Source organism: Solenopsis invicta, chromosome 3, assembly GCF_016802725.1.
Source record: "Solenopsis invicta isolate M01_SB chromosome 3, UNIL_Sinv_3.0, whole genome shotgun sequence".
NCBI classification, from domain to species: Eukaryota; Metazoa; Arthropoda; class Insecta; order Hymenoptera; family Formicidae; genus Solenopsis; species Solenopsis invicta.
Genome location: NC_052666.1, coordinates 13,666,831 through 13,692,228, shown reverse-complemented (window position 1 = coordinate 13,692,228; position 25,398 = coordinate 13,666,831). Strand labels below are relative to the sequence as shown.

General features: G+C 39.2%; 1 protein-coding gene across 1 annotated transcript; it reads right to left on the bottom strand.

The window, feature by feature from the left end:
- Positions 1–19,203: 19,203 nt before the first annotated feature.
- LOC120357200 lies at positions 19,204–20,212 on the bottom strand. The gene is made up of 2 exons (XM_039447110.1): positions 19,614–20,212; positions 19,204–19,391 (listed from the first exon to the last, which is right to left on the bottom strand). Exons 1-2 carry the CDS (start codon positions 19,948–19,950, stop codon positions 19,360–19,362), a joined length of 369 nt encoding a protein of 122 aa, XP_039303044.1. The 5' UTR covers positions 19,951–20,212; the 3' UTR covers positions 19,204–19,359.
- Positions 20,213–25,398: the final 5,186 nt, after the last annotated feature.

The window sequence follows — 25,398 nt, the reverse complement described above, 5'->3', positions numbered from 1 at the left end:
AACTAAACCAAAAGTAGAAAATAATCTTTCAATACCTGCAGAGGATGCTACAGCTGTATGCAGTTGCATAGTTAATTCAAACATGGCATTGTTTATGCTACTCCGAAGAGCTCGCCACCATGATACCGGATTAATATTGTTTACGTTTTGAGTTGAAAATAAATATTTTCTGAATGGTGAACTTTCTGCTTGATATAAGATTATAAACCGCATTGCTTCAGGATGATATGCAGCTGCATACTCTAACGCTTCTTCTAATTGATTTTGCTTTAATTTTTGACCTCTGTAACGATGATCTAACAAGTTTGCTAAAAAATGATATTGTTGTACCGGCGGGTGCAACAAGATAAACTTTTTGGGATTCGGTCCGTCTGAAGGGTTGGGACCCACGAGGAGGATACTTGGAGGAAGACGCGCGGGGTGGCAAATAACACTTTTCACCTTTTTTACTGACACTTTTATTCCCCAAACTTTATTATAAACGTTTTTCCTCTTAATACAATCAAATCGCGGTGCACGGATCACGCGTTGTCGCGCACTCGGCCGCTGGATGGTTTGCGGGGTGTCGGGTGTCCGACTTATCGCGGAGCGCGCGCGTGCCGTTCGTGCTTTTCGTAAGAATCTCCCGCTGCCCATAATTAGGCAGCCTAACTTATAGTTTCTGTATTATTGATATGGTGGGGCATTAGGCCCTCGCGGTGACCATATATGGTCATGCTCGCGTCAATCGTCGATGCTTACGCTGCTCGCGCGATTGACCAATTCTGCAATCTTGCATTTCCGCTGCAACGGGCGCTCGTGGCGTGATTGTTGCTAAGCGGATATGCAAGACAATTAAGGTAGCTAATGAGGCTACAACACCCCTCCCCCGTTGTGAAAGAAAAACGGAGGAACGGAGTTTTTCTGTAGTGAGAAGAAAAATTTGACTTAGAAACGTGTACTATGTCTATGTTTTCTACGAATTGGTCTTGGTAGCCGGAATTCATCGTCGGCGTCTTCTACTGTTACACGTTTTTTGGGTTGACTCCGCTTTTTTTTTCTGCATAATATATATTATTATTCCTATGGCGATTATTACGGTTAACAGTATAGCTGATCCGCTAGTTGCCATAGGGTAAATAAAGGTTTCTGATTGAAAATACGAGCTATTGTCTAACTCACTGTTTATTTTTTTCAATTTCGTTTTTAAGTTCCTTAATTTTGAAGGGTCTTGGATAATCTTTTCTATTTCCGTTTGTTGAGGCATGTTTGTTTTTATCTTTTCTTCTAGTACTGAGATATTATATTCAGGTAAAAATGTTTCTAATTTTGTCTCGCTTACCATACTTTGCGTTTTTAACGTTATTTCGTGAGTTATTAATTCACAATTATTTTGTAATAAAATTTTCCCTGTATTTTCAATCGTATTCTTTACTTGCCCGTGGTCTTTACATTTAATAATTATCGATTGTTTTATCGGTGATGAATACAACCACGAGTGTGTATCATGTAACGGTATCCAAAAGGTATTATTAGATTCGACATATTTAATATTACAGTTTTTATATTGCGGCTTACTTTCTACATAGATATCTGTTTCGCAAATCGGGTTAATGTTTGCGCGACGTATTGAAAAATTTTGCTCGCATATATATTTTCTGTTGGTTTCTTTACATGATCGCCAGCTGTCTTTTGATAATATTATATACGAACGCGCTTCTGTATTTATGGCGATTAGGGGATTTTTTATTTCAATTATAGCAAACAAGTTTCCATGGGTTGGCACAGGTAACGGGGTTACATTTAGTATTTCGTATTGCGTGTGCGATATTAGAGGGAATCTTAATACTGTAAATATATTCTCGTCGTTACAATACGCATTGACTGTCGTGATCTTTTCAATTTCGGACCATTTATTTTCTCTGATTCTAAATGGGAAATATAATCCTTCTGGTAATTGAGTGCTCGCATCTCTTAGATTTTGTATTATATTCGCAATTGGTACTAGTCTTGGAAGTATTATTCCCTGCTTTACTAGAACTAGGTAATCTAATATATCTTTTGTATCGCGTGTTAAGTCTGCTAATATTGTATTTATTATAATAAAACGTTCATGTAAGCTATTTTGGCGCTCGTTGGCTGATAATTGTTCATTTAATTTTTTCGTGATGTTTGCGAGAAGGTATTCGTTTTTCTCTATTGTTTTTTCGGTATTGTCGATATGTCCTATCGTTTCCTCTAATATTTTAATTTGGTTTTTAAAGGCGTGTTGTGTCGTCTGTTGTTCGTTATGTATTTGTGTTAACTGTTCTATAATTAATTTTTCGTCGTTAGCGTCCATTGTCCCGAATAATGTTTTCGCGACGGTGCCTAATCCGTCTATTAGTCCTCTTTTCTGAATCTTTGACGTTTGGTATAGCGAGTTAATTTTTATTATTTCTTTATTTGTTTTTTCGTAACTTCCCTGTATTGCTTGGTCAAGGCTTTGACACATACCTTCGTGTATAAGTGGAATGGTCTGGCACATGTTTTCTGTTTCCTGTATGTAAGTTTTTATTTGTTTTGCCCTTCTTGTTAATGATGTAACGTTTATCTGGATTACTAATTTCCATGATGATTGCGATGGATAAAGATTTCCGATTTTTTCGTAGTATACTCCTGGGTGATGGTTAAAACTTTCGATTTCGTATTGTCCGTTGGTTCGCAGATCTTCTGTTTGGCTTATTGTTAGCGCTATCCCTAGCGTTGCTCTGTAATATAACCACATCTATGTAGTGTTTTTGTTATTGTGTAAGGATTATTGTGTTATGGGCTATAGTGATATCGTTTTAATAAGTGACTGTCTGGCAAACTTTTCGATGTGAGGGGATTTTTGTTGTATGGATTCCTCCTTGCTGGTGAGTTCCTCCCTTTTATTTTTAATTTTAATAGTCTATATAGGCTTTAAGTCTATTGACGTGTGTTAGAATCTTTCTCCGCCCCTTTTTTATTGTATAATTAACATCGGAATTTTTCTCTAAAATTATATACGGTCCTGTCCATAACGCGTCGAGTTTTTTCGATCATCCGCGTCGTAGCGTCTCGTTGTATAATAATACTTTATCGCCTATTTTAAAATTTATTTCCTTTGATTTTTTATCTTGATATTCTTTTGCCTTTTGCTTCTCTTCCTTCAAGTTTTCCTTTGCGATCTGGTTCGTTGCACGTATTCGTTCTCTTAATTCCTTGGCGTAATCTTCGTAGGAGTACGTGAATTTTGGGGGGATAGTTAGTGTTGACGGTAGGGTGGCTTGACTTCCATAGATTAGTTCAAATGGTGTATATCCTGTCGCTGTATGAGGAGTCGTATTGAATGCAAAAATTGCGTAAGGTATCCACTCGTCCCAGTCCGTCTGGTCTTCGTTAATATAATGACGTAAATATTCCGTAAGAGTTCGGTGAGTGCGTTCTAATGCTCCGTTGCTCTCTGGATGGTAGGCTGTCGTCTGAATCTTTTCGATTTTTAATAATCGACACACATTTTTAAATATTTTGCTAACAAAGTTAGTTCCCTGATCTGTTAATATTTTCTTAGGTATTCCGTGTTCAAGTACTATTTTTAGTGTGAATTCTTTTGCGACCGTATTAGCTTCTTGATTTGGTATGGGTATTGCTTTACTAAATTTCGTTAGGCAATCCTGAAACGTTAGTAAATATTTATTGTTGTTGTCCGTCACAGTTAGTGGTCCAACTATGTCAAGAGCGCATTTTTCGAATGGGCCCTCTGGTGTATCCGTTATTATTAGAGGTGCCTTTTTTCTATTTTTTAATTTATTTTTTTGGCAAAGTTCACATTTCGAGATATATTTCTCGACATCCGCGGTTATTCCTGGCCACGTATATCGCATTCGAATTTTCTTTAAGGTGCGATCTATTCCTTGATGCCCTCCTATTGGTGCATCGTGATACTCGTAAAGGATTTCCTTTCTTTCTTCTTCATTATCAATTCTTATTGGAGCTATCGTATTCTCTTCTCTTCTTCTTCTTCCTCTTCGTTTATGACGTTGACCGTGGCGATCACATTTCGGCTCAACGCGTCTGCGTTTGCGTTGGCTCTATCTGACTTATGCAGTATAACGTAGTCGTATTCTTCTAATTTTAATCTCCATCGGATTAATCGCGATCCCGGGTCGTTTACACTAAATAACCATGTTAATGGTTAATGATCTGTAATTATTTTAAATTTTGTTCCGTAAAGGTATGGTCTAAAATGTTTTACGGCCCATACGATTGCTAGTAGTTCCTTTTCTGTTGTACTGTAATTCTTCTCGGCGCGTGATAATACACGGCTCGCATACGCGATCGGGCGGTCTTGGCCTACCTCGCCTTGTGATAACACTGCTCCGACGGTGTAATCTGATGCGTCCGTTGTTACTATGAATTCCTGCTCGAAGTCGGGATATTTCAAGACGGGTGCGGTAGTTAATTTAACTTTTAGTGTATCAAACGCGTTTTGTTGTTCTGTTGTCCATGCAAATTTTTCTTCCTTTTTTGTTAAGTTTGTTAAAGGTCGTGCAATTTTTGAGAAGTTATCAATAAATTTGCGGTAATATCCGGCTAGTCCTATAAATGATTGTACATCCTTGACGCTTTTTGGTACTGGGAATTTATTTACTGCGTCTAATTTCGTTGGTTCGAGCAAAATTCCGTTCTCTGTTATAATATGCCCTAAATAAATTACTTCTTTGCGTAAAAATTCGCATTTTTCTGGCTGTAGCTTTAATTTATTTTTTCGTAATCTATCGAATATTTCCTTTAATCTTTTATTGTGCTCTTCCAGGCTGGATGCGTAAATTACAATGTCGTCCAAATATACTAGGCATTGCAGTCCTTGCAGGCCTGCTAGTATTGTATTCATTAATCGCTGGAATGTTGCTGGTGCATTTTTAAGTCCAAATGGCATACGGTTAAACTCGTAGTGTCCGTAGGATGTAGAGAATGCAGTTTTATGCTTATCTTTCTCGGCCATTGCTATCTGATGGTAACCCGATGCAAGGTCCAGCGTAGTAAAATATTTCGCGCTTCCTAATTGATCTAGTATATCCGTTATATTTGGTATAGGGAATGAGTCTCCTATTGTACGGTCATTTAATTTTCTAAAATCCACAACAATGCGAAGTTTCGATTTGCCTGAAGCGTCTGCTTTTTTAGGCACTACTAATAAAGGCGCGTTCCATTGACTGCTGCTAGGTCGTATAATTTTTTGTTCTAGCATTTCACTGATTTGTTTGTTTACTTCTTGTTTATGCTTCTCGGGGAGTCGGTACGGGCGTACGTTTATGCTTGCGGTATCGGCTTGTGTCGTTATCTCGTGCGATACTCCGCTCGTGCATGACAGTGGCTCTCCGTCGAGATGAAATACGTCGCTATATCCTTCGCATAACGAAACCAATGTTTTCATCTCTTCGTCATTGAGATGAGAAATTTTTAAGAGGCTGCGGATTTTTTCCTGACGACAGATTTTTGTCTCTTCTTGTTTTGCTACTATATTTATAGGCTTCTCAATAGGCGTTATTAGTTCTTCAATTTTAATGTGCGGAACTTCCATTTTTATTTCGTTCTCAGTCGTGTTTAGTATGCTTACGGGGCATTCAAATTCGCGGGGCTCTACTAAGCAGCTCCCGATAAAGACACCGGGTGACGGCTCTTCTGGTTGCGTCACACCTATCACGTTTCGATCGACCGTGACCTGCACAATCGTTTCACTTCTCGGCTTTAATGTGATTTTTCTATGTGGATGCAATTTAAAATAATTATCCTCGATTTTAATCAGTTTATAACGGTAATCGCATGTGCCTACGTACTTCTGAATAAAATCTGCTCCTAGAATTCCGTCATATTCGAGCGATGAGTCGTCTCGCGTTACATAGAATGGGTGCGTTAGTTCGCGATCTTTTAATATAATAGTAGCGTAGACTTTTCCTATTGTTGACATGGCGCGTCCTGTAATTCCGGTCAATTTTATTTTTTCCTCGTGTACTAGGGCGGTTTCCTTAAAATTCTTCATTTTTATCATTGAGATAGCCGCTCCTGTATCATAAAGCAAATCAACTTTATTTCGCTTTACCTCGCGAATCGGTAGTGTAACTAGGTCCAATGCAGTGTCGACTGGTTTCTCTCGCTTCATGTGAGAAATTTTATATTCCGATATGGGACGTACTCGTCGTTTATCTTCTTCCTTTTCGTCATTGCTCTCGTCTTTTTCCGAATTATCTTTTCGTTTGTACCTTTCTACGGCTGAGTTTTTATCATAGTATTTGCGTCGTGCCGCTTGATTGACACTCGCCTCTCTTTGTCTCGCATTTTCTCCGCTGGGTCGACCGTGCAGCGACCAGCATTCGTCGCGCACATGTCCAGACTTTTTGCAGTGTTGACAGAATTTATTCACAACATTTATTCGAGAGGTTCCTTCCGCTCTCGGTAATACAAATTTACTTCGACATTCTCGTGCATAGTGCCCCATCTTCCCGCATCTTTGGCATTGGGGACTCGAGTTTTTTGTTTGTCGGCCGTCAGTTGCTCTCGACTTATTTTGATAATTATTTCGATAATTTGATCCCTTTACTTTTTCTTCTGCGCTGGCTCCGGCCATCGCTTCTTGCAGTGTATTGTATTTTTGTGAGCGTACTATTAATCTTATTTCTTCATTTAGCCCGTGTTGATAATTATGCAGCGCTTGTAATTTGATCATTTTTAAGATAGCTTTTTGGTGCTCGGGCTCGCGTATCCCTTCTTCTATCATCCCTTCTTCGTAAAGTTCCATGGCTAACGTGTCGACTCTTCGGCCGAAATCTTGTGCACTCTCTCCATGTTTTTGCTTCAATGAATTGAATTCGATTTGCAAGTGACTTGTGCTTCGTTTACTCAGGTATTCCTTCTCGAGGGCTTCTTTTAGTTGCTTGAAGTCTTGGATATCGCGAGTTTGAAAATCAAGCATCGCTCTGCCTTTGAGCTTTGTACATAGTATCGCTTCTAATAAAGTGTATTCGTTGAGGGGATCAATATTTTTCATCGCATAACTGCTCGCGTTTAAGAATTCTCGGACTCGGTTTCTTGAAGTACCGTCGAATTCTGGTATCATGTCGCGCGCTTCCTTTAATCGAAGGTAATTTTGTGGCATATCAAATCGCGCGCGGACATCTCCTTGCGTACGGCCGTACGAAATATCAGCGCCGTGACTCACGCGCGCGCGGCTTGTTCGCCGTTCCGTCGGGTACGCAAGTTGCGCCTGAATGCGCTCTACTATTCGGTCCTGCCGATTTCGATAATACGTTAAGTCGCGTAGGAGTTCTGACAATGCGGAGGATTCCCCTAAGTCCGGTAAAATATCCCTGGAATTTCCGCGCGATCGGACCTCCGATGGTCCAGGTCGTTCGGTGAACGCTTCATGCTCGTAATTTAGGTTTACTTCATTTTTCTGATTTTCCTCTTGCATCCTATTTCCACCGGTTGCCATTCTGTTGGCTTGCTCCCGATAAATTTCTTCAGGGTCGAAAATATCGCTCTCGTAAGAGGTTAGTGAAAATTCGCGTCTAAGGCTTAGGCTACTTGGCGTCCTGCTGACGTATGGTATAACTCGTCTATTAGTCGGTTGAGCGTCGTTTGCGTCGGTCTCCAGTAAGCTCGGGTCTAACTCGTCGAATGAAAATTCGCGTTCTGTCACTATGTTTACCGGGGGAGTATCTCCACTACGGCTTAACTCATGTAAAGTCAATACTCTATCTACCTGCGCTATTATTTCCTCTAACGCGTCGGTCGCGAGTCGCACGGGAGTTCGCGGGCTTTGGTTAAGCGTGCGTCGCGCCGTTTCACTTAATAACCACGATTGATTCGGGGAGTGTATATCCGATTGATCGGACATTCGCTTTATGAATTAGTACAGTGTGATCTCGACTTACAGTATCGCTACGACTCGCATGTTGCTCTCGCTTGCCTCGCTCGAAGATCCCTTGGGGACTCGTTCCTGCTGGCGGCAACTGCTGTCGTTGTGCTGTTTCCCTGTGGGTTTGTTGGCTCGTAGGCTCGTTGGCTCGTCGTCTTGTCGGCTCGTCGGCTCGTTGACTCGTCGTCCTGTTGGCTCGTCGGCTCGTTGGATCGTTGGCTCTGGTCCCTGCAGCTCTTCTGCGTTGGTAACCTCATGCGTGATTATCTGCTTGTCGGCACCTTTATCGCTGCGTCTCTCAATTTTATGGTATCTCCTCTGACGGTGAAGCTTGGTTGTCTCCGGACTCTACTCAGGGTATGTCGGCAGTATTAGCTTTGCTTCATCCCACTTCTGACACCAATTTTTGTTGTACCGGCGGGTGCAACAAGATAAACTTTTTGGGATTCGGTCCGTCTGAAGGGTTGGGACCCACGAGGAGGATACTTGGAGGAAGACGCGCGGGGTGGCAAATAACACTTTTCACCTTTTTTACTGACTCTTTTATTCCCCAAACTTTATTATAAACGTTTTTCCTCTTAATACAATCAAATCGCGGTGCACGGATCACGCGTTGTCGCGCACTCGGCCGCTGGATGGTTTGCGGGGTGTCGGGTGTCCGACTTATCGCGGAGCGCGCGCGTGCCGTTCGTGCTTTTCGTAAGAATCTCCCGCTGCCCATAATTAGGCAGCCTAACTTATAGTTTCTGTATTATTGATATGGTGGGGCATTAGGCCCTCGCGGTGACCATATATGGTCATGCTCGCGTCAATCGTCGATGCTTACGCTGCTCGCGCGATTGACCAATTCTGCAATCTTGCATTTCCGCTGCAACGGGCGCTCGTGGCGTGATTGTTGCTAAGCGGATATGCAAGACAATTAAGGTAGCTAATGAGGCTACAACAATATGGAGTCATCGCCATATTAAAACGAGTCTTAAAACAATCTATTTCAAAAGTAGTAAAGTCTTCTTTTTCGAAACGTTGCAATAAATCTAACCATATTTCAGCAGCTTCTCCGATAGTGCATGTTTCATTTTGAACTTTATCCAATGCGTTTGAAATTTTCTGTAACTTAAATAAATATTTTTCTACATTTCTTTTTAAATTAAGATTTTGAACTTTAGCCTGTATTTCTGTATCAATTGCAACACGGTTTTCTGAACATATTTTTACAAGAATATGCCAATTTTTTAAGTATGATACAAAGCAATCGGATAAAGTGTTCCAACGGACATCAATAGGTAAATTAAGAGAAGTGCCGCCTGCCTGTTTATATTTAGCCGCTGGAAAATGAGTATATTTGAAATACTTTATTATTTTTTTTACTTCATCCTTTAGACCTGGCACATCTACATCTTTTGCCAATAAATTTAGAATATGTGCAGAACAGCCATATGTTATTATATCTGGCATACCTAAATCTTCGCACTCTGAGAGTTGCTTTCTCATTTTAGTCATGTTACTTGCATTATCAGTTACAAAACTTTTAATAAAGCAACCAAATTTTTGACAATCTTTAATCGATGTAACAGCTAAATTTAATAAATAATCTGCAGTATGTCTATTTTCTCTTGTATCAATTGTATCAATTAAATGAATATTTCCTTCTGATACATCGGTTACTGAAATACAAACAATTGGTTCAATGTGAAGATTATTCCAGCCATCCATCATCATAGAAACTATTTTACCATTCAAATCTTTTTCAGTGTTTTGTCTCACGGAAGTATAAACTTCATCTAATAATTCGTTAGCAATTTCATAACGAGTTGGTGGTTTGTAACCAGGACGTAAAAGATGAATCATTTTCTTAAATTCGTCATGTTCTACATGCCGAAACGATGAATTCGTACTATATATATATTTTGCAATTTGGAGATGAATCTTTTTACTTTCCACTGTTGTAGTTTTTCTTATAAACGAATCCAATTTAGAGCCCGATATTCCTAAAGACGTTGGAAGCAATGGTGATATTGAAGATGATTCTGAAGCTTGTTTAATATTTTCAATAGGATCAGTAATTTTATTTCGTTTATTGTGTGAGCCTGTAATGAAATTAGAAAATGCATTTAAAATTGTATTTGTATTACTGTTATTTTTTCTAGTCAATGTTAGAGAATTCAAACATGTAATGAAACATTGGATACAACAAAAATAATATCTTAACAATGCAGTGTAAAAATAATATTAATTTATTTTTTAATTAAACGATATTTTTTAATTTAAACGAAAATAGTAATAACAGATATGCAAATATTCTCATTAAAATATTTACAATAAGTATAAATATGCAATGTATAATACGTAAATATGCAATTACACATTTTGTGTAATATATATATATACGAGGTGTGTTCAAAAAGTATCGCGAATTTTGTGTTTTTTCAAAAATTATTTATTTATTCATGAATATCTATTTTGTCCCCTTCAAAGTAATCCCCATGAGATATTATACACTTGTGCCAACGGTTTTTCCAATCTTCGAAGCACTTCAAAAAATCATTTTTTTTATCTTGTTCAGCTCCTCCTTCGATGCCGTCTTTATCTCGTCAAGCGTAGCGTAACGTCGTCCTTTCATGGGCCTCTTCAGTTTAGGGAACAAGAAAAAGTCACAGGGGGCCAGATCTGGGGAATACGGTGGCTGCGGCATCATTAGTGTGTTGTTTTTGGCCAAAAAGTCGCGCACAAGCAACGATGTGTGAGCAGGGGCGTTATCGTGGTGCAAAAGCCAATTTTTGTTCTTCCACAAATCCGGGCGTTTCTGGCGGATTGCTTCGCGCAAATTGCGCATAACTTGCAGGTAATATTCCTTATTGACCGTTCTACCCTGTGGCAAGAACTCATGATGCACCACGCCCCTGCAATCGAAGAAAACTGTCAGCAAAACTTTCACATTCGACCGAACTTGGCGCGCTTTTTTCGGTCTTGGTTCGTGCGGCAGCTTCCATTGAGATGATTGAGCTTTGGTTTCCACGTCATAACCATAAACCCACGATTCGTCACCAGTTATGACCCTCTGGAGCAAATTTGGGTCGTCGCGGACAGAGTCCAACATCTCATTAGCAATGTTCATGCGATGCTGTTTTTGGTCGCAATTGAGCAATTTTGGTACGAATTTCGCGGCGACCCGTCTCATGCCCAAATCATTGATAAAAATCGAATGGCACGAGCCAATCGATATGTTTAGGTCCTCAGCAACTTCTCTAACGGTGATTCGACGATTGGCCAATACCATTTTCTCCACTTCATTAATTTTTTCGTCTGTTGGAAGTGCTCGGGCGTCCGGCATGCTCTTCGTCGTTCACATCTTCTCGGCCTTCTGAGAACATTTTGTACCACCGATAAACGTTGCTTCGGTCCAAGGTAGCTTCTCCGTATGCCACAGTCAACATTCGGAATGCATCCGCGCACTTAATTTCGTTTTTCACACAAAATTTGATACAGGTTCTTTGATCCATTTTTTTGAATAGGTAAAAATTGAAGACGATCCAAAACACGTGCAAGCAAAGCAGCTGTCAACAATTAAGTGAACATTCAAAATGGCCGAGCTTGTCGGCATAAGTGAGAGACATGAGTACCAACATAATGCCACAAAAAGATCGAAATTCGAATATACGTAACCCGCGAAAATTCAAAATTCGCGATACTTTTTGAACACACCTCGTATATATATATATATATATATATATATATATATGTATATAGGGGACTTCCGTTTCCGGTAGCGAGAGTGACTGACGTGTGTGTGTGTGGAGAGTGCGAGTGATAAACAGGCATTAAGGGATAGGGTGAGACGCGGTGGAGTGCGAGGAGGTGAAGGGAAAGGGAAGGGGCTGGTGGCAGAGGGTGAATAAGGGTAAAGGGCCGGGGGAAGAGAATAGGGAGACAGGAGGGATAGTAGGGTTGGGACGGGATTTGGAGGTTAGACGGGAGAGCAGGTTTAGAGTGTAGAGAGAAAGCAGAAAAGAGGGAGGGTAGCGATATCGGGCGGTAGAAGTGAGAAGCAGAGCAGGAGGGAGTAAGTGCAGTAGCGGGAAATTTTGAATTAGAGTAACGTTTGAGTAACCGATTTAATATCTTAATATATGATTTTATATTTTTGCATTTGCTACAGCGGTATAATAATTATAAATATTTTCTACAAAAAATAGATTGCTTAATTTAAAAAAAAAAATTTGTTTTTTTTTTTATTTTTTATTTACAACCCGACTGCAAGTAAATAAACTCGTGAATAGGAAGTAGGCAGGTTAGAGGAAAGATGAGATGGAGGAAGGAAAGGAGGGAAGGAAGGAGAGAGAAAGGGAAGTAGAGGAGGGAACAGGGGAAGAGAAGAGGAGGGTGGGAAGACCGAGCAAAGCAGAGGGGATGAGGGATAGAGCATATAGTCTATCGCTGATAGAGGCGTTTAAAAGAGGAGAGAAAAGGAAGGAGATAGATGCATTACAGGCAGATATCTTTAAGAAAAGTATAAAGGTAGTGAGATCGCCGGAAAAACAGCTAGAAAAGCAGCCGGAAAAACAGCTGGAAAGGCAAGAAGAAGGGGGGTTGAGTGAGATATTAAGGGAAGTAAGGGAGGGATTTAAGGAAATTAAAGCGGAATTAAGAGAGGTAAAGGAGGGGAAAGCAGAGATGAGGGAATGGATGGAAGAAATGAGGAAAAGATTAGACAGTTTAGAGAAAAGAGTGGAAGAGATAGAAAAAGGTAGGGGGAGGGAGGAGAAAGAGGAAGGGGATGAGGAAAGGAAGGAAGAGGAAGGGGTAAAGCAGATGGAGAGAGGGAGAAAGGGAGAGATGAAGGAATTAGAAGAAAGGATGAAGAGAATAGAGTTAGAGGGGGAAAAAAGGAGAAGGGAAGAAAGGAAGAGGAATATAATAATAAAAGGAGTGAAAGCAAAGGAGAAAGGAATAGAGGGGTTAAGAAAAGAGATAGAAGAGATAGTGGGGGCAACGGGGGCGACAGCGAGAGTGGAAGGGATAAGGAGTATAGGGAAAAGAGATAAGGAAGGAAGGGAAATGGTATGGGTAAGATTAGCAAGTGTAGGGGAGAAAATTGTAGTGATGAAAGGAAAAGCAAAGCTGAGGGAAAGAAGGGAGTGGATAGTGGATGATCTGACAGAAAAGGAGAGAAGGATAGAGTGGTGGATAAGGAAGGAAGCGGAAAGAATAAGGAGGGAAGGCAGGAAAGTAAGAGTAGGTTATATGAAAATATGGATTGAGGAGAAATTATGGGTCTGGGATGAGATTAAGGATGAGTTGAGGGAATGGCACGGAAAAGAAGTAAGAGAATGGAAGGGGGGGATGGAGAAGGGTAGAGGAGTGGAAAAAGAGAAAGAGGATTTTTAGTAGGGAGGTGGACGGAGGGAGAGGGAGAGGGAGAAATAGAAGGAAATATAGAAAATGAGAAGCATAGGAAAAAGAGGAGGAATAAGAAAAAAGAGGATGGCAAAAAGTATAAAATAGGCTTTTGGAATGTGGCAGGCATAGAAAATAAAAAGAAGGATTTCAGGGAGAGACTAAAAGAATGGGATGTAATGTTCCTGAGTGAGACTTGGTTACAAAAGAAGGGATGGGAAAGAGTTCGAAAATGGCTGCCAAAAGGATACGTGTGGGAAGTGCAAGAGGCGGCAAGGAAGAATAAGAAAGGGAGAGCAATGGGAGGAATGATTGTGGGGATAAGGGAAGGGATAGGGAGAGAAAAGGATGATAAGGAAAGAAAAAAGGAGGGATTACAAGCAGTAAAAGTAAATTTAGGGGGAGAGTGGTGGAGACTAATAGGAGTATATGTAAATAGAGATTTGGAGGGAAAAATGGGAAGGCTGAGAGAGTGGATGGAGGACAGAGAGGAAAGGGTGAGGGTGTTAATAGGAGGGGATTTCAATGCTAGGACGGGAAGAGAGGGGGGAAGAATAGGTGAGGATGAAGAAGGAGGGGCAGAACAGGGAAAGAGGAGCTCGAAGGATGAAAAGATGAATAGAGAGGGAAAAAAGCTATGTGGTTATATAGGAGAATTGGGATGGTCAATATTGAATGGAAGCGTAAAGGGGGATGAGGAGGGGGAATGGACGTATACAGGAGGGAAGGGAGGGACCGTAATAGATTATGTGATCGGGAATGAGGAGACAAGAAGCAAGGTGGAAAAGATGAAGGTGGAGGATTGGGTAGACTCCGATCATCAGCCGATAACGGTATGGGTGGAGGGAGGAGGCCGGAGGGAAGAGAGGACCGGGAAAAGGAAAGGGAGAGGAAGAAGGGGGGTTTGGACAGAGAAGGGAAAAAAGAAATTTGAGGAATACCTTGGGAAGAAGGATAGCGATGGTGAGGGGGTAGGGGAGGTTTGGAGAAAAATGAAGAGAAAAGTAGAAGTGGCATTAGAGAGAGTAGAGAAGGAAGAGAAGAAGGAGCAGAGAGGATGGTGGGATGAGGAATGTAGGGATAGAAAAAGAGAGGTTATGGAGGAGTTAAAATGGTGGAGGAAGAGAGGGGGAGAAGGGAAAAAATATAAAGAAATGAGAAAGAGGTACAGGGAACATTGTGAGGAGAAGAAGAAAAAGGAGAGGGAAAGATGGGAGAGGGATATAGAAGGAATAAGATCCGAAAAGGACGTGTGGAAGGTAGTGAATAAAGGAAGGAGGAAGAGAAAGAGAGTCAGGGAAGGGATTGAAATGGGGGAGTGGGAAAAACACTTTAGAGGGGTGCTGGGGGGAGTAGAGTGGAGGATAAGAGGGGAGGTAATGGGGAGAGGGGTAGAGGAGGAAGAAGAGATTAGTAGAGAGGAAATTGGTAGGGCGATAAGGAGATTGAGGGACGGAAAAGCGGCAGGAGGGGATGGGATTACGAATGAAGTATGGAAATATGGGGGAAAAGAAATAAGGGAATGGCTGTGGGAGATATGTAATAGAGTGTGGAAGGGAGAGGGATGGCCGGAAGATTGGAGAGAAGGGATAGTGGTACCGATAGTGAAAAAGGGGGAGGGGGAAAAGGTAGAATACTATAGGGGGGTTACGCTTACGCAAACGGCGTATAAAGTGTACGCGGCGGTTTTGGCGGAGAGATTGAGGGAAGAAGTAGAAAATAAAGGGATATTACCACCGAGTCAAACGGGGTTTAGGAGAGGGGTAGGAACGATAGATCACATATACGTATTAAATTATTTAATAAATAAGAAAATAGTGGAAGCAAAAGGCAAAATAGTAGTTATGTTCGTGGATATGAAAGCAGCGTTTGACTCGGTGGATAGGGAGATACTGGTACAGACAATGAGGAGAAAAGGAGTGAGAGAGAGTCTGGTGGTGAGGTGTGAGGAAGTTTTGGAGGAAACAATAAGTAGAGTAAGGGTGGGGGAAAGAGAGGGGGGAAACTTTTGGACAAATAGAGGAGTGAGACAGGGATGTCCGTTGAGCCCATGCATGTTCACACTACTACTAGCGGATTTGGATGAGGAATTGGAGAAGGGGGGATGGGGGGGAGTAAAGGTGAAAGGAAGAAAAATTTATTCCCTGGCGTATGCGGATGATGTGGCGGTGGTGGCAGAGGATGAAGCAGGGATGAAAGGGTTAATAAAAACATTAGAAGAATATGTAGAACAGAAAAGATTAGAAGTAAATGTGGAGAAGACAAAAGTGTTGAGGTGTAGAAGAGGGGGTGGGAGACAGAAAAAGATAATATGGAAATGGAAAGGAAATGAAATAGAGGAAGTGAAAAGGTATAAATATTTGGGCTACATGATGATGGCAAATGGGGCTTTCTTTTCACAGAAAGAACATATAGAGGAGAGAGTCAAAAAAGGAGCGGTGGTGATGAGAGAAGTATGGGGAATAGGGAAAAGGAAATTTGGAAAGAACTGGGCTAGAAGGATGTGGTTATTTGATAGGTTGGTATGGACGGTGGTTAGCTATGGGGCAGAAATTTGGGGGTGGAAAGAAAGGGAAAAGGTAGAGAGGATACAGGACAGGTACTTGAAATGGGTAATAGGGGTGGGAAGGTACACACCGGGGTACATGGTAAGGGAGGAGATGCAGAGGGAAAAATTAAGGGGAAGGGCAGGAATGAGGGCATGGAGTTATGAAAAGAAACTGGTAGAAGGAGGAGGGGGGGAGTTGGCAAGGTTGTGTTGGGAGGAGATAAGAGGTAGAGCGAAGGAGGGAAAGGTGATGGGAAAATGGGAGGAAGAAAGAAGAAGTTTCTATGAAGAAAAGAGCTGGAACATCAAGGAGATAGAAAAGTTGAGAGAAGAGGGAGAGTTAAGGGGGGAAGAGGTGGTGGCAAGAGAGAGGAGGCGGCAGGAAGAGGAAAGGTGGGAAAAAATTAGGAGCTCGAAGTTCAACAGATGGTACAGCAGAGTGAAGGGAAAGGGAGTGCCGGAGTACTTGAAGAGGGATTGGAAAGAAGAAAGATGGAAAAGGATTGCGAGGTTTAGGTTAGGAGATGGTATGAGAGGAGGTAGATACTGGGAAGAGAAAGAGAAAAGAAAGTGTAGGATATGTGGATGGGGAGAGGAAACGTGGGAGCATATATGGGAGGAATGCACGGATTGGGGGACGGAGAAGGGATGGCAGGAGATGGTAGGAGAGGTTTTAGGTGAGAGGGGGGAGGGAGAAGTTTGGATGAGAAAATTGGATGAGATGCGGGAGGGAGGAGGGTGGCTGGTTATGAATGAGAGTGTAGAAGGAAGAGAGGAAAGGGTGGAAGAAAGCGGCGGAAACGGAAGTCCAAAGAATGAGTGTGGAGGTGTGGATGGATGAGTGATTTTTCTCTCTCTCTCTCGTGTGTTGTAAAAGAAGCAATGAATAAAAAGGTTGAAACTATGTAAGCGGAGCGGAAGTCCGCAATGTACTCCGCAAGGAATAAAGTACCTACTACTACTATATATTGAATATATATTGTATATATATTGAACAAAATATGTAATTATTATTAAATGTATATATATGTATGTGTGTGTGTGTACACACACACACACACACACACGATATTATGTACTGCTAGAGTTACAATTAATATATTAATAATATTAACATGTTCATATGTACTTACAATTTTGTCTTTCTGATTTAGTGTTAAGATCGATATCGTCCATTTCAAATTGATCAGACTCTTCGTCTTTATGTGTAGATTTGCATTTATGTTGTATATGCAATTTCATACGTGCTACTAAAGCACATATTTCTTTTTTACAATATTTACATTTGGCTCTTACTTTATCATTCTCTTTTACTTTAATAAAATGTTGCCAAATTGCATCTTGTCGTCGACCAGTCATGTTTTCCTATTACACGTACGAAATTTTGTTTATTTTTACATATAAAAGTAAAAAACAATGTTGCTATCTGAAGAGCACTTGATAAACACTTGAATATTCCAATATGTGTTACAAAATATATAATAATATACCTGACAATAAAGCTAGCAAGATTGGAGTAAATGCATTACGTACGTATGCTATTCTGCAGAAAAAACTGAAAGTCTAAAACAAAGGAGCGCGCTTTAAGCAAATACAGCGCCTCAACCTCAACATTGGCGTTTCCTGTCAACAGAGACTAAAGACACTATAAATGCAATATGTCGGTATTATCATACCGACATTACCAACTAATAATACTAATGTCGAATTTTTAAGGCAAGAGCACATATTTTTGACGCATAATGCATAACGCATAAGAAAATAAATCAATTTCAGAATCCTTAATTTTCCTTCCAAGATTAAAAATAAAGGACTTTCAATACTTCCATTGATTAATTCTTAACATATAGAATGTTTTGAAATATAGAACTATAATTTACTATAATTAGTCTAAAGAAATTATATCTTAATGTTTGTAAAATATAAATATGTATATGTTTAAATCATGTTTTTTTTCATTTTAAACATGATTTCTTTTAACGTAGTTTAAAACATATATAAAACATTAAAAACATGTTTTAAACAAAAAAAAACAGAATGTTTAGTTTAAAAAAAAACGCAATTTTTAACAACCCTGAAATAATATGGTAATATTAATAACAGCAAGCAAACGGATATGACGACATAATATGTTTTATGTTATGTTTCTTACATATTTTTATCCAAATTTTTTTTTTTTTTTTGGGTCGGTAATCTACGTGGCTGGCTTTAGTGCAAAGATTAATATAGAAGAACAATATAGAAATTCGGTTAAAACATAATTATACAGTGTAAACGATATATGGATAACAGTATACGCCTAAAATTAATATAGTCGATTATATGTGTATACATGTCTAAATCTTATATATGTAGTTTGTGTGCTTCAACATAATTAGAATATACTAAACATAAAATAATATATGTGTAAGAATAAAATGTTTGCGTAATTTATGAAATGTTATAAACGGTATTGAGCCTTTTACTAGGGCATGTTATGACGAAATCGGTTTCGACGGCGCTCGTAGCGCAATCGCATCAGACTTACACCATGGCGGTTGTAAGTATTCTAAGTGAGTAGAATCATTGTTAAGGACGTCAAATATGATCTTTTTGATATTTTTACGAATTATGCCACGCGTTTCAAGTTTCCTAAGAAAGCGTTCGCGTGCGGCCAAACAATTTGAACAACTTAGTATTGGTCTTGTCCTTATTAATGATTTTTTTACATTTCGTGCAATTGAAAGAGTAATGGGTGCCTTCGGCGAACCCATGTCCGTGTATAAATACTGTATTTGACGGATCCTTGCAGTTTTCGCATTTGTATAGATTCTCAGGGAGGTATCAGGGGTGTCTTTGACATAAATACCCTGCAGTTTTGATGCAGGACACAACATATTGGCTTATAGAATCGAGAATATCTTCAAATGGGTTCAAACGCGGGTTAGATCTCGGCATTGTTAATGAGTGATGCATTAACAATGTTGACTAAATTTTAAATAGCTGGTTCGCGCAGTCTAAATCTCGCGATTCGGTCACAGTGATTATATACAGGTATGGTAATATGTTCGCGATTGATTCCTCTAATTTCTAGAAAATTTAACACGTGTCGATATGCCAGTGAACAAGAACGACACGAAGCTATCGGTTGGGTTTTAGCAAACGATCCTTCGCACCATTTACAGTGGTCAAGTGCTAAAGTTCCATTCATGAATCCATGCGTGACTTCTTCTATCTCACAGACACTACCTGTGTACATGGGATATTTTCCACGCATACAACTTTGATAATTGCGCGCGCATGTCTCGCAAATAAGAGCTTGACGATTGTTATGATCATAAAAATATCTTGTTTCAATAACGCAAGTAACCAGGTATTCTTCGGGGTCAGCAGGGACTAATGAATGTATGGGATAAAGATTTTCAGATCCTGGCATATTTTACAATTGTATGCTTATTATACTGGACGCATCAACTCGATTATGAAGCGCAAATATTTTGTTTGTAGTACTGGTTAAAAGTTGACATTTCCCAAGAAACTAGATGCCGAGTACAGATTCACTGGTATGATCTGCAATTAACATTTATGCTTTGAGATATTATTACTTGGACAAATCAGGGAAAATGTGAAAATATTTACGTGGCGTAAAGGGTTTACGTTCACTATAGCGATTGAATAAAGAGAAATATCTCTTCCAGTCACAATGAGACCAGAACGAGGTATCTCCGATGGTATGTAAGTTATCTTTAATATGGTAATAAGGCGTTTGTTTCTCTTCAAAGTAGTATATACCTGTTTTGTCCATAGATACGGATAAACCTATCTGTCCTTTAAAATAATCGAACCAATCTAATGCTTTGTTCTTGGGCAGAATTACCGAGAGACAAATAGCATTGTCCGCAGCAATTCTGTCATTTTTCATCATCAAGTAGTATATCTTTTCATTTCCAAAATAAATAAGATTTCGGCTCCTAATTTCCCGATTTCCTGGGAAATGGTAAATGTAAATTTGTGTATCGAATTGAGAGCTCAGAATTGAGGCTTCTCGTATTGTATTGTCAGCTACATGGGCAAGTGCAATATCTTGCAACTCATGTAGTCTCTTAGTTGTGGTTAACAATTTAATCATTTTGATTGATATTCTCACACGAGTCTATGTCACTATCAGAAGAATAATCGTTAGGCAACTCGTGTGCGTATGTAACTGTTTCAGGTAAACAAGGATATTCGACAAGATGAAAACTCTTGTAAATTATAGGCGGTCGACGTGATACATATTTTTTCCACAAGTCATAATATTTTTCCCAATCGTCATCAGACCATTTTGACGTATCGCCAAAAGTGGTCATGTTTCCTTTTATGATATTGTAAGGCAACATTTTCTTTTCGTAATAATATAATCCTGATTTATCTTTGTGGACGTTTAAGGCAATTTCCTTATTAAAGAATTTAAAGTAGCTTAAGGCTTGACTCTCGGGCAAAATTGCTGAGAGGCATTCAGTTCCCTTTGCAGCAATTCTGTCGTCTTCCATAACTAAAAATAATATTTTTTCATCTACAAAGTCAATGCTACTGAGTTTTTTAATTTTGCGATGTCCTGAAGAGTTGTAAAAATAAATGTCGACACATAATCTAAGACTTAGTTTAGAGGCATCTCGCAGTACCTTGTCTACGGCTAGAGGCAATGCGAGATCTTGCAATCGTACTTGGTGTGATCTAAAAATTTGGAACATGTTATATTATTGGTCTTTCAGCAGTTTGCCTTTAAGCAGTGCTTATTAACAGAATTGTCATAAAAGGTTTTATTATTCCTATTTTATCAGTAGGCGTTTATTTGTTGGATGGTCTCGGTCAACAATACTTGTAATGATATAGCAAAGATCAGTATGATAATCATTGATATTATCATATAAATACTTATACAGATTGCGAAAAGGGTTATTCCTAATTCAGCATCAAGGATTATCAGTATTAAGTAAGAAGCAATTTCTAACAGAAGTATAGTTAATATTAAAACAAATAGTACTTCTTTTGCGTCGTCGCAAATAAGTACGGAACTCATGATTTTTTCTTTTACAAAATTTTAGATAGATCCTTCTCGCAAACTCAATTCAATTAATTCATGAGAGTCTACGTCATAAGAAATGCGTGTTATTCGGTTAGTGGTAATACCATGAAATCCGAGATCATTCATCAAATATTGATAAGACAAGAGACAAAGTCGACAGGCGATTAGGGGTCTTGTCTTAATCAGTGGTCCTTAGCACCATTTACATGAAGCAAGGAACCATAACCCATCCATGAATCGATGCGCGGACTCACATTCACTACTCACACCTATTGCGCACCTTTCGCAGATAAAAATTGATCGGTTATTGCGAATATAACGATATCTGATCCCTTTTACACATGAGATCACATATCGTTCAGGGTTAACAACAATTGTTGGATGTGTTGGCGGTAATTCTCCAGGTTCTTGCATTTTCAATGCAACAAACTGGGTTATCTAGTTATAGTTTACTTTGATTCTCCTTTACTTGTCACGCGGGAATGATAAAGAGAGACCAGTCTTCTTTGAGCAAGAAGTCTTGTCCACTGTGGCTGATTACTGCCATTTGATTATCAAAGAACGGGTTTTCGGTTTGTCGGGCATTTGTTAATAAATTCAAATGCTCGCGAGTGCAAATAGCGCACCTTCCAATGGGCTGCGTGTTCAAAAGGTTTAGTTCACAATACCAGCAGGTTAAGAAAACTTCTTGAGGTCCGTCCACTAAGAAATGCAAATTAAAATGTTCGTAATTAAACCTGATATTATTCACAATTTGTAGTTCACAATAACACTTCGGGCAATAGTAACTGTCCGAGAGTGGCACTATGAAACCTTGAGTCTTGTAACACCGAACAGGTCTTAGGTCGTGATAGACGGTAAGAACTGGTGGTGGCTTTTAAAAATGCTGGGTGAGGAGCGTGACGATGCCAACACATTTATACATCTGTAAACATATAAAATCTAATTAATCCGTCATCCGGGTTCAATATGCGATAGCTTCAGTTTGTCTGTGTGCACTATTCTGGGCTTGTCGTTAATCAAGATTTTTACATTATTGTTTGGAAGTAGTTCTATGACGCGGCAAGGTCCACAGTATTGTGTCGCAAATTTTCCCTTAAATGGTTTTTTGAGTAGGAACACACTGGATCCTACCGTAAAAACTTTAGGATTAATTCTTTTATCATAATAAGTCTTACTTTTCAATTTTGCTTGAATTAGATTAGATCGAGCCATTTCTTGTAAATCTCGTATTTTGTCGAATAAATCTACCAAGTAATCTTGATAAGTTAACTCTAAGTTCTCATCGATTGGCGTATATGCTGATAGTAAGCGAGCAAGCTTCCCGAAAATTAACTCGTAGGGTGAATACTGTGTTCCTTCGTGAACACTAGTATTGTACGAAAACATTGCTAATTCAATATGATTATCCCAATTTTCTTCTACTTGAGTTCGTAAATACTCTATCAAAACATGATGAGATCTTTCAAGAGATGCGTTTGACTGTGGATGGAAAGCAGTTGTTTTGTAGTGTTGTATATTAAACTTCTTTGTTAAGTTCCTTATGAAAGCTGAAAGAAAGTTTGATCCTTGATCTGTTAAAATTGCTCTGGGAGCTCAAAATACGCAGATAAAATGTTTCAAGAACGCATCGGCTATTGCTAGTGAGCTCGTTTCTCTTAAAGGAACGGCTATGGAATATTTTGTTAATAAATCTTGGATCGTAAGTAGATATTTGTTTCCGTCGTTTGTAATGGGAAGTGGTCCCATTATATCCAAAGAGACCTGAGCCAGAGGTATCTGTAATCACCATTGGCTGTTTTGTTTTTACTCTAGTTAATTTCCCTACTTGGCATTTCCGACATTTCCGAATAAATTCTTGTATGTCCTTTTTCATCGTATTCCAATAATAATTAATCCTCATTCTGTTGTATGTTTTAGTCACTCCTTTATGATCTCCAAGTGCAGAAGCATGATTTTCGGTTATTATCGCTTCACGTTCTTGTCGAGCGGGTGATTGTATCAAATTTTCGCATATGGTAACACAAATTCGTATGTCTCGCAAGAATAAATTCGTTTTATTATGTAGCGCCAGGGGAGATCGTCGAAACGTTCAGTTTTGCTGAGACTAAGGGATTCAAGATTCAATTCGTTCACTACATCCGTTAGAGATTGTAAACAGTTGTCTAAAGTCTGAGGTTCTAAAAGAGTTCGGTGATTAAATTTTATGGGAAGAGAAATCAATACATGGCGCTTGCTCCTAGATATAACATTAGCTCTTTCATAAGTAAGATCCTGGTAATCTGGTAATAGGTTATGTCGTTGGTACTTTAAGGCACCGTTATCAAAAGGAACTCCGTTGATCAAAATAAAAATTAAATGGTTGTCGTGACGATTTACTAAGTTATCGCGGGTCTGCACTATTTTAAGTTGATCTGGAAGTCGTGGAGCTATGACCTCTTCTCATTGTAGGGTACAATCTCGTGATCTATTAATTCTTGATAGGAATCGTCGAGATCGTCATCTTCAAAATCCTCGTTATTTTCATTATTTCTATCCCTTCGATCTGAGTCATCTTCATTATTTTTGTTATCGCCAAATTCATTATTATCAAGATGTAGCATATCTCCTGATTCGTTATTATAATTACTGTTTTCTTCAATGTCAGGAGCAAGTGGATGCACTGGCTCTTGTTCTCTATGTCTAGTCATGTCAACGTAATCTGCGTACTCATTGACATGCCTATTACCTTCGGGCGATGGAATATTTTCATATCTCTTCCTTTTTCTTTTATCACGTTTATCGCCAGTAGAAAATATTGATTCATCGGATGAGATATCTCCTGATTCTTCTAAAGTTCCTATTGGAAAGGTTAAACTAATTGCCGGATTTCTCGATAATGCGTCGGCGTTACTGTTCAATGTTCCCTTTTTATATTGTATTCCGTATTCATAATTTGAGACGCCACTTCCATAATCTGGAAGTAGGATCTTTGACTGAGTGTAACCACACCAGGGGCTTATGGTCGGTTACTATCGTAAATTTATTCCCATATAAGTATGGCCTGAAGTGATTCACACAATATACTATTGCAAGACACTCCTTTTCAATTGTGGAATAATTTTATTCAGCTTTATTTAATACTCTTGAAGTATAGGCTATAGGTAAATCCTTTCCAATCGTTCCTTGACGAAGCACTCCTCCGATCGCATATCCGGATGCATCGGTCGTTAAATTAAAGGGTTTATCGAAATCAGGTATTGTAAAATAGGTTCAGTGCATAATGAAAGTTTCAATTCTTTAAACGCGTTAATTTGTTTTTCCTGCCAAATAAAGGTTGCATCTTTCTTTAGTAGATCAGTTAATGGTTTTGCGATTTTGGAGAAATCAGGTATAAATCTTCTGTAGTATCCGACAAGTCCTAGAAATTGTTTAATATTTTTAGGTGTTTTTAGTATGGAAAATTCCATGACTGCTTTTATTTTATTGGGATCCGGTCTGACTCCGTCAGAGCAGATTATGTGTCCAAGATAAGCGACTTCTCGGCGTAAAAATTCACATTTATCCGGTTGTAATTTTAAATTGGTTTCGGCTAACCTTTTCATGAGTCCTTCAAATTTTATTTCATGTTCTCTTAAAGATTTTGCATAGATGACTATGTCATCCATGTACACAAATAATTCATTACCCTGAAGTCCGGATAGAACGTTGTCCATAAGCCTTTGGAACGTTGAAGGTGCATTCTTTAAACCAAAAGGCATCCTTTTAAATTGGTAATGCCCATAAGGTGTTGAAAAGGCAGTTTTCGGTGCATTTTGTTGTGCCATGGGGATCTGGTGAAATCCCGATGCTAAATCAAGAACTGAGAAGTATTTTGCGTTTCCCAATTGATCAAGAATGTCGGAGATGTTCGGCAAAGGATAGGCATCTCCTATAGTTTTTTCGTTTAAATTTCTGTAATCTATTACCATCCTCCATCGTTTATTTCCTAGAGAATCAGGTTTCTTTGGTACAATCCACACAGGGGAATTGTACGGTGAGGTGGACATTTCTATTAGTCCATCTGAAAGTAATTTATGTACTTGGTTATCAATTTCAGTTTTATGAACAGGGGGAAATCTATACTGTTTCACATGAATTGGTACTTCGTTAATCGTAGGTATAAAATGTTGTGCAGCGTTTGTGACTCCTAATTTTTCATGAGGCAAGTGAAATCTATCCACGTGCTTGTTAACCAGAGTTATTATGTTTTCCTTTTCTTCAGAATTTAAATGATCCAAACGTAGAAGTGGAAGAATATCATCAATACGATCGTTTTCGTCGTTTACATTTACGTCTTCAAAATAATATATCGGATTATCCACAGAATTATGCACCGTGTGTCCTCGGATTCCGGTGTCATAATTATAACAGAAATGAGCTTTCTTACCTCCCTTTTCTTTTTCTTCATTAATATCCAAGACTCTGGGATTCACCTCAGAGATGTAATTCATCAAGATTCTTGGTTGCGCCTTGTACACAAAGCCGGTC